This window comes from Mus pahari, chromosome 3, assembly GCF_900095145.1.
Source record: "Mus pahari chromosome 3, PAHARI_EIJ_v1.1, whole genome shotgun sequence".
NCBI classification, from domain to species: domain Eukaryota; kingdom Metazoa; phylum Chordata; class Mammalia; order Rodentia; family Muridae; genus Mus; species Mus pahari.
Genome location: NC_034592.1, coordinates 138,716,300 through 138,726,084, shown reverse-complemented (window position 1 = coordinate 138,726,084; position 9,785 = coordinate 138,716,300). Strand labels below are relative to the sequence as shown.

At 47.6% G+C, this 9,785-nt stretch overlaps 1 protein-coding gene across 2 annotated transcripts in view; it reads right to left on the bottom strand.

The window, feature by feature from the left end:
* Positions 1-9,785, bottom strand: part of Cnbd2 (cyclic nucleotide binding domain containing 2) — a 63,309-nt gene that overhangs the window by 24,524 nt on the left and 29,000 nt on the right. For both annotated transcript variants that reach the window (XM_021193389.2, XM_021193391.2), the window contains exons 6-8: positions 8,414-8,570; positions 7,834-7,985; positions 5,422-5,560 (exon numbers count right to left, since the gene is read on the bottom strand). In XM_021193389.2, coding sequence (XP_021049048.1) covers positions 5,422-5,560; positions 7,834-7,985; positions 8,414-8,570 — 448 coding nt within the window. The remainder of the gene's footprint in view (positions 1-5,421; positions 5,561-7,833; positions 7,986-8,413; positions 8,571-9,785) is intronic.

Sequence of the window (9,785 nt, the reverse complement as noted above, 5' to 3'; positions counted from 1 at the left end):
ATATATATATATATATATATATATATATATATATATATACATACACATATAATTGTGATGCATCTTGATAATGAAATATTAGTCAACACTTGAAAGAAATCAAGTGATACAAAAATCTTAAATGCAAACTTGTAAGTAAAAGCCAATCTGAATGACGACATAGTCTATAATCCCAACTTACGATTCTAGAAAAGAAAAGGCTATGGAAATGATAAAAACAGACCTATGATTTTTGGCTGGGGGTGGGGTAAACATAGGTGGAACAGGGTGGCTTTAGGACAGTACAATTATATATGACACAATTATTATATATGACACAAGGTTGATACTTGACAATACCCATAGGCTGTCCAACACCAGGAGGGTGTCCTGGAATGCTCTATATAGCCCAGGCTGGCCTCAGTTTTGAATCAATCTTCCTATGTCAGTATCTCAGGTACTTGGACTGTAAGAGTACGGACATATACCACTGCACCTAGATGAGACCCTGATTTATTGGGGTTTTGTTTGTTTGTTTTTGTTTTGTTTTTTGAGGCCATGTCTCATAGCCAACGATGATTCCCAACTCCCTAGATAGCTAAGGATATCCCTGAACTCCTGCTTCTACCTCCCAATGGTAGGATTACATAAAGCTGCCACTGTACCTGACGGAATCTGTGTCTCATGAGCTCCCAGTTATGGCTGCTGGCTGGGCTGAACCATGTTTAGAAGCCCTGGAGTGGTGGATGAACATTAACCAAGGATGCTTTTTAAAAAGTTATTTTTAAAAGACTTATTATTTTTTGATTGCACACACATGCACTTGCACAAAGGTGTGTGTGTGTGTGTGTGTGTGTGTGTGTGTGTGTGTGAATCCAGTTACCATCTGAGGCTAGAAAAATGTATTAGATACCCTGGTGCTGGAGTTATAGGTGGCTGGTAGCCTTTGCAAGAACAGTACATGCTCTTAATAGCTGAGCCATCTCTCTAACACACCTTCTTTAAAATGAAAAAAAAAAAAAGATTTTGAACATTAAACTATTGCAATACTTTTTGAAGTGAGTGGTCCCATTTTACAGATGAATAATGGAGGTGAGAACAGAATGAAAGCCATTCCAGTGGACCTTGGTGGTTCTGTAATCCCAGCCTTCCAAGCCCGAGGCAGAGAACAAGAAGTTTAGCATAGTCCCTTTTGAACGTGTAGAGTCCGGAAGCCAGTCATTTCAATTCCTGCCCTTGCAGCAAAGGTCCTAGGGCTCTTTGGGTGCCTGAGATAAATCCCCTTTTGCTTCATGATAGCCAGCTTGATCCCTTTGGGAGAGGTGGCCTGGCCCGGGAAGAACAATGCTCCCCCTAGTGGTGCTGATAAGTTTAACAATGGGGAAACGTGTACTTTCCCCATGTACACATAAGGAATGCATCAGGCCCGGTGTGCGACACAGGAATCCTCAACACTGGAGACAGGAAGATGAAGAGTTCAAGATGGGCTACATATGGACACCCTGTCTCCAAAATAAAACAATGGCAGATGTATGAAAATGTATAATTAATATAAACTAACTTTTAAAACGGGGTCGGAGTATATCTCAGTGGTAGATCCCCTGCCTGCCCTGTGCAGGGGCCTGGGTTCAATCCTTGGCATGGCAAAAATAGGGGGTGCCAGACTACTAGTACTTTTTTTTTTTTTTTTTTTTGGTTTTTCGAGACAGGGTTTCTCTGTATAGCCCTGGCTGTCCTGGAACTCACTTTGTAGACCAGGCTGGCCTTGAACTCAGAAATCCACCTGCCTCTGCCTCCCGAGTGCTGGGATTAAAGGCGTGTGCCACCACGCCCGGCTAAGACTACTAGTACTGAATAAAATATGCATACTTCCTAGAAACTCCCTAGTGAATTTAATAAAAATCTCAAAGGCTGTCTGTTGCTTGACCACTCTCAGGCTCACACGAGGCTTCCTCGAGTTTTTCTAAGAGGGGCTCCTGCCACAGCACAGATGTGGAGGCCAAAGGCCAGCTCAGGGTTGGTTCTCAACATCCACCACATGAATGAATCCCAGGGATTGAACTCGTGTCCTTAGGCTTAGCGGCAAGCTCCTTTGCACACTGAACCATCTTGCTGGCCCCGAGATCCTTCTTGTACTTATTTTTTTCTTCATAGAACACCATGGTCCCAGGTTACTGAAGGCACTAATCATTTTTTAGATTTTAGGCACGAGAACTTTCTAAGCTTAGGAATTCCTGGTTTGTCCCAGCGGCCTGTTTTGACCTCCTCCTATTGATCTCCAGAAGATCTGGTTCATTTGTCTCCTCTCACACATTCTACCATGTCGAGCGTAGGCCTCCTTTTCCCACTGGGTCTTCAGAACCAATGACCGCTTGGTACAAAGCAGGCACTTGTACACATTTAATTAGTATTCATTAAGTGTCCTGTCCCACCCTTTTCTTAATCACTCCATTGGTGGGAGGGGCCTCTGTCATTTCCTTTTGATGTTCCTGAAGTCACAATGGAATGGAAATGTTTTCTGGAGTCCCTTTCCCAAGCCTGTCTGTTGTTACGTCATGGCTGCAGCTGGGAGGTGGAGGGGTGTGAGGGAGGAAGTATCAGTTGCTATCCCGTTATACTTCCTATTTACAGTGAGTTCCTGGGGGTTTCACTCTGTTCAGGCCATTGATCATCAGAAAAGGCCTTCTGTCTCACCCTCCCTCATCCTGATTTTCTAGTCCCCATTGAGATGAGCTTTTATGTCTTCCTGCTCCAAGGGCAGGCTCAGGGAGCACCCTTCCCAGAGGTGAACAACTTGTCCCCTATCCTGCGGTGACACTGTCTGCTTGAGGATGACAAATGGTTGGTTTCATGCTGTGGCACTGCAGCATACTGAGGCTCTCTGTCAATATCCTCCGCAGTAAACTCAAGGCTCAGACAGGAAGTCAGTGTGCTGCGTGCGGTTGGTTCCACAAAATGAATCTGGCCAGTTTTGGGGCTCTGCTCTTGACTGAAAGCCTCTAGAGTTTGCAGGAGCTACATGAATCCCAAAGAGCTCCCATTGTTACCCCAGGTCTCCTAGTTGAGTATTCTAAAATATCTATAAATGCAATTTATTTATTTGTTTATTTATTATATGTAAGTACATTGTAGCTGATTTCAGACAGACACCCTAGAAGAGGGCATCAGATCTCATTATGGATGGTTGAGAGCCACCCACCATGTGGTTGCTGGGATTTGAACTCAGGACATTCGGAAGAGCAGTCAGTGCTCTTAACCACTGAGCCATCTCTCCAGCCCCTATAAATGCGATTATTATTAATAAAGTTATAAGTTAAACAACAACAACAACAAAAAGTATTGTAGCCAGGCGTGGTGGCACACACCTTTAATCCTATTTAATCCCAACACTTGGGAGGCAGAGGCAGGCAGATTTCTGAGTTCGAGGCCAGTCTGGTCTACAGAGTGAGTTTCAGGACAGCCAGGGCTGCACAGAGAAACCCTGTCAAAAAAAAAAAAAAAAAGTATTGTGCTACCAACTCATAAAATGGCTGAAGTGTAACACTCAGCTGGGGTGGCCCACACAAGCCAGTTCCAGGGCGTGTCAGTCTTGTGTACATCTTGGACCTATGGGTCTCATCTTCCCCGCAGCTCCCTCAGGAAGTTCCTTTAGAGCCTCCAGCCTTGCAGCATTCCTCCCAGTCCTTGGAAACCTCTTATAAATGTCCCTGGCACTTGGCATTGTCAGCTTTGACTTCTCCGCAGGTCCAGTGGACAAGACAGAGAAAATGAGCCTTCCCCATCTTCGCCTCCATTCATACCCTGGACCAGCATAAGCTTGGCCAAAAATGCACCAAATGTCTTTGGTGACTCTCAGTGTAAGGAACTGGCAGGTCAACTCCAAACTCCAGTCCCAGTTCTCCAGAAGAGCTTTGGAGTCAGACAGAGCTGGGTTGAACCTTGTTCCCTTCTACCCCGTGACCGCAGTCAACCATATTCTTTTTTTTCTTTTAGTTTTTGGTTTTTCGAGACAGGGTTTCTCTGTGTAGCCCTGGCTGTCCTGGAACTCACTCTGTAGACCAGGCTGGCCTTGAACTCAGAAATCCGCCTGCCTGTGCCTCCCAAATGCTAGGATTAAAGGTGTGCGCCACCACGCCCAGCCAGCCATATTCTTGTCTGTCAGATGAGAATGAGTGTCCTACCAGCCTTTGGGAGGTTAGTGTGAGACGGGAGCTGTGAAACCTAAGTGAGCTGTGTCACAGCTCACCTGTGTCACAGCTCACCTGTGTCACAGCTCACCTGTGTCACAGCTCACCTGTGTCACAGCTCACCTGTGTCACAGCTGCCCGTAGCCTTCCTAAGCATGACTAGTAAATGGGAAGCTTTAGAAGCGCACAGATTGTAGGTCTGAAGTTGTGCACCTTTCTGAGTACCACGAGTCTATTTCTTTGCCACCCTTTTCTGTCATGCCTGGGACGTGAGCCCTGACCAGTGTGTTCATGGCATATGCACCGCCTACCGGGGAGGAGTGGTAAATCCTCAGGTAACAGCTCAACTGTTAAAGTGCCACAGTACAAGCGCCAGGTGACTGTTTTACTTAACAGTGGCCCCAGAACAAACAAATTGTGATTTATTTTGTAATATAAATACAATTTCTAGGGGACTGGAGAAATGGCGCAGCGGTTAAGAGCACTGACTGCTCTTCCAAAGGTCCTGAGTTCAAGTCCCAGCAACCACATGGTGGCTCACAACCATTCCTAATGAGATCTGACGCCCTCTTCTGGTATGTCAGAAGACAGCTACTTACATATAATAAATAAATAAACCTTTTTTTAAAAAATAAAATTTCTATAAATTTCATCTTACACTATTAGAAAAAAAGGTGAGGATATGGTACTTCTGTATTTAACAGTTGTTTTATGATGATTTAGTCTCTTACCTTGTCTAAGTTACGAATCTGAATATAGGGATGTATGCAGCAAAAGATGTAGTTCATAGAGTTAGGTCCTACACTCATTTTCCAACATTGGAAATGAACTTCCATCCCCACCTCCACCAACAGGGGTGCACTGTACATCTTGACCCACTGAGGCACAGTGACCCACTGAGGCAGTGACCCACTGAGGCACAGTGACCCACTGGGGCACAGTGACCCACTGAGGCACAGTGACCCACTGGGGCACAGTGACCCACTGAGGCAGTGACCCACTGGGGCACAGTGACCCACTGGGGCACAGTGACCCACTGAGGCACAGTGAACCCCTGAGGCACAGTGACCCACTGAGGCACAGTGACCCAGTGAGGCAAGCTCTCTGTGCTTTGCACCGTAGGCATGAAGCCAGAGCAAGGAAGATCAGAAAGATACACGCGCTGTGTATACTTCAGGCTCAAACATGTCTGCCTGACCAGAGGGCTTTAGCTGAGACCTGCTCTTCCCAGCTTTGCTCCCAGATCAGACCTCACCTGGCAGATGAATGTAATAAATGCCGAATTCGTAAAGTCTTCAGACACCATCTGTCCATATGAGAACTTCTCTATCTTCCCCAATGCCACCAGCTTCCAGAGCTTCTCATCAGACCAAGACTGGAATATGTCCAACTTCCTGGGGGAGAGAGAAGCCTATTAGAACTTGTCACCCAATATTCGAACGTTCCAGAAAGGGGCCTTGTCCTTTGACTCTCGGGAAAATGCCTGGGGTGTAAGATTTCGCCAGGACACATGCAGTCACCTTACCCAGGCTGGGGTCACCCATTTCTTCAAGGCCTCCTCTTCAGCTGAGGGCCCCTCTCTGTTGCTGCTCAAACTCTGGCGTGATGCTGTACCTGGACCCCTCCCACTCTGATTCTATATCCAGGAATCTTCTTCTAAATCCTGTCTCTGCTGCTCTCTACAGCTCTGGCTCCACAAGCTCACCCCGTGCCAAGGAATGACAGCTCAGGTGCGGTTTCTTACTTCAGCACACTGGCTACTTGGCTCCCAACTGAGAGGTCCTGCCCTGCCTCCGGTCTTGGAGCTTAAACCATCCTCTGGCAGCCTCAGGCCTGTGAGCTTCAATCATTTAGCTCTGGTCCTGAGGAGAGGCAGGATGTCTGGGGTGTTTTGGGGTTGTTTAAAGGTCCGCTCCAAAGAGGCCATCTCTTCCCATAACCTCTTGGACCTTGAGTCAGAAGCTGCGAATCTCCGGTTGTTGGCTCCACGGGGCTGCTAACAGTGACAAATTTCCCTTAGTGCTAACATGTTATGGGCTCAAAACTCAATGGACCCAGGTTGGCTGAGCTGGTTAACTCAAGTTTATGCAGGCATCAAACATGCTGAGTTCATTTCTGAGCAAGACATAGGAACAGGGTCCATACCCTGACCCCCGAGGGCTGTCTAGAGAGGAGGAAGAAGAGCATCCCCAGAAGAGCACCTACTATGTGCCATGTCCCGGGCCCTCCCCTCTATCACTTCATCCCATCATTACAGCTTGGAAGAGAGCTCTCACCACCCCATTTCATGAAGCAAGAGACTAAAAACCAAGAGTGAAAGCCCTACCCCGAGTTGCCTTAGACCTGAGGCTGTGGATTTGGGCTGGGCTCATGTCCTGGGCTCAGGAACAACTGATCCAGTCGCAGCATGGAGCTGAGGCTGGTGAACATCCTGGACACTCAAGCTGCTACACTGCTAACTCGGCGGGAACAACTAAGCTCTCCTTCATGTCCTCTCAGGGTCTCTGTGCCACTGGCCGCAGTTCTCAGAATAAGCTCCACCAGATGTAATTAGTCCGTGGGACTTTCCTCTTAGTGAACCTAGGAGCTGAGGTTCAGTGTGAGACCCCCTTTCCCACTGTTTCCACTCCTCCCAGACCCCCTCCCTGCCCTTTTCAGGCTCCATGCCCTCAGTGACGCTACCGTCCAGGCCAGACACAGGGGCTAGATACCTCTCTCCAGTACAGCTTCATTTAGCCAACACTGAGCATCGTGTTTGGCACTATGACAACAGGAAGATAGCAATGGTGGAGAGGCCATACTGGTCCCTGTTGGCACAGTACTGTCAGATATGGCATGCAAACTATGAAACAATTACTACACAATGGAGAGTCACGGTATGGGTAGGGTTTTCAAGGAATACAGGGTACAACAGAACTGTAAATGGGGTACCCTATCTATTCTAAAGTGACAATAGGTGAGGTACATTAAGTGAAATAGAACTCTGGGACCTTGGTTTTGGTTGATTTTGGTTTGTTTGTTTGTTTGTTTTTTTTTTTTTTTTTTTTTTTTTTTTTTTTTTTTTTGGAGACTAGTCAAGTGCAGTAGTGAGAAGGGGGGAAAGTGTAGAACAGGAGTTCAATCTGTAACTGACTGTGAACAATCAATTGAGATAACTCACTACCTTCGGACCAGCCTGTTTGTTTGTTTTTAAGACAGGTTTTGCTGTGGAGCTGTGGCTGTCCTGGAACTCACTCTATAGACCAGGGTGCCCTTGAACTCACAGAGATCTGCCTGCCTCTGCCTCCCAAAGGCTGGGATGAAAGGTGTGTGCCACCACCACCCAGACCTTGTTATTTTTTTAATTAGACGTGACATGTCATCATCCTGAGGTCTGGTACCCTCATCTACACACTGAGGGGCAGCCTCACAGGACTGGATATGAGATGGGATGCAATGCCAGTACAAAGGACTTAGCCCCTGCCTGGCCCAGCCTGCACTCAGCCTATGTCAGAGATACTCGAGCTGAGCTATGAAGGCAACGCCTGGAGTGTGGCTAGATAGAGAAGCTGGATGGGGACGGGGATTTCCAAGCACCCAAGGCCTCTAGTAACCAGCAGCACAGTTCCAATCGAAGGCAAAGCCAAGGCCAGGGGAAGGGAAAAGACAGCCAATGAGGCGGGGTTACCTAAAAAAATTATACCGATACTGAGTTTCCTTCTGAACTTCGTCACCCAGCTTATTTGCAACGAAATCCTCTCTGTCGACCACCAGGAACTCTGTCTCCTCCATGCAGACCACCGTGGCACTCCTCACTGCTGTGTTCAGAAGGCCCATTTCCTGGGGAAAGCAAGGACAAGGGCAGGTGTGACTCCACACTCAGTCCTGCGTCCATCTTCCCTGCCTCTGGCCCCGTCTAAAAGTCCCCCTTGGCCCCCTCCAGACTCCCATTCACCCTCCCACCCTTTATCTGTATGTGGGAAAGAGACACAGGTCTGAACAGGCCAGAGCCGAGGGAGTGGAGAGGCCTCGGTGGAGTCTATGGCATCCCAGTGTCTATGAAGGGGGAAAAGGCAAACACGGATGGAGAGATGCGAATAGTCCTACTCATCAGCATTTGACAGGTAAGGAAGGGCCTTGGGGCCCATGTGGGCCAGTGACTTGCACAGAGGACAAGGCAGTCAGGGCCTGGGTAAGAGGTTGAAACAGGAGTCCCCTCATACCCCAACCCCAAGCCCCAGAAGTGGAGGCCCTTCCCCGTGGCTTACCCCGAAGGAGCCACCCTTGTACAGCAGTGTTGGGTGAGGGTCCAGGAAAGCACTGCTCCCGTCCTCGTCCTCAGTCACGGCCACCGTGCCCAGGAAGATGAAATAAAAGCTATTGCCTGCCTGCCCCTTCTTGACGATGACACGCCGGCGACCAAACCTGGGGAAGGTTACGGAGGGACAGCTTTTACTTCGAAGTGTTCCAGACTCAGCGTTGTGTGCTCAGGGACATGAAGGCACAACCTTAGAGTAGAAGAGACTTCACACCCAAGCCCATCCCCTGTCTATCAGGCAGGGCCCTTCACTCACATGTAGCCAGTCTCCTGCCTCCAAGGTAGCAGCAGCAGTTTCAGTTTGGCTTCACTGTTGGTTAAGCTTAGCATCCGTGAGTGTTTTGTTTTGTTTTGTTTTGTTTTGTTTTGTTTTGTTTTGTTTTGTTTTGTTTTTCATGAGCGTTTGACTGACAGGATGTGACCAGAGGTGCCCAAGGCCATGGGGACATAGAGAAACTGAGCAGTGACAAGCACTGGCTTTAGAGCCACACCAGGACCATAGCCTTGTGACTACGAACAGGTCATCTCTTCGAAGCTCAGTTTCTCTTGTCAGAACTCTAGGTGACATGGTTAGGAGAAGACAGAGAAGGGGGCCAGAGGAGGCACTAGGTGCCAAGCCTGACGGACCCAAGTTTGTGATCAGGACCCATGTGGTGGGAGGAGAGAACTCATTCCCTCAGGTTGTCCCCTGACCTCCATGGAGATGTTGCACATGCCCCTCCCAAATGAAAGATAAGAGAGGAGAGACACCAGGTCTCTAATAGCTCTGTATGCCACTTAAGACACACCCCCCCAAGCCTAATGCTAATAGGATTCTTTAACAGTTCTTCTTCTTTTTTTTAATGGTTTAAAAATAGATTTTATTTAATCCCAGCACTTGGGAGGCAGAGGCAGGCAGATTTCTGAGTTCGAGGCCAGCCTGGTCTACAGAGTGAGTGCCAGGACAGCCAGGGCTATACAGAGAAACCCTGTCTCAAAACAACAACAACAACAACAACAACAACAACAAAAATAGACGCATTGGGGAGGTCACATTGAGACATGTGCATCACAGTGGTAGTGTGGAGGTCAAAGATCAACTTTGTTCCTGAGACAGTTCCTTCATTTAACTGTGGGATTTAGGGACTGGATTCAGATTGTCTGGTTTTTGAAGCACTTTTACACACGCAGCCATCTTACCAGCCCTTTTGACTTTTCTTTTTTCTTTTTTTTTTTTTCCATTTTTTAAATTTATTATTATTTTCTTTATTTACATTTCAAATGTTATCCTGAAAGTTCCCTATACCTAACCCCCGCCCCTGCTCCCTTACCCACCCACTCCC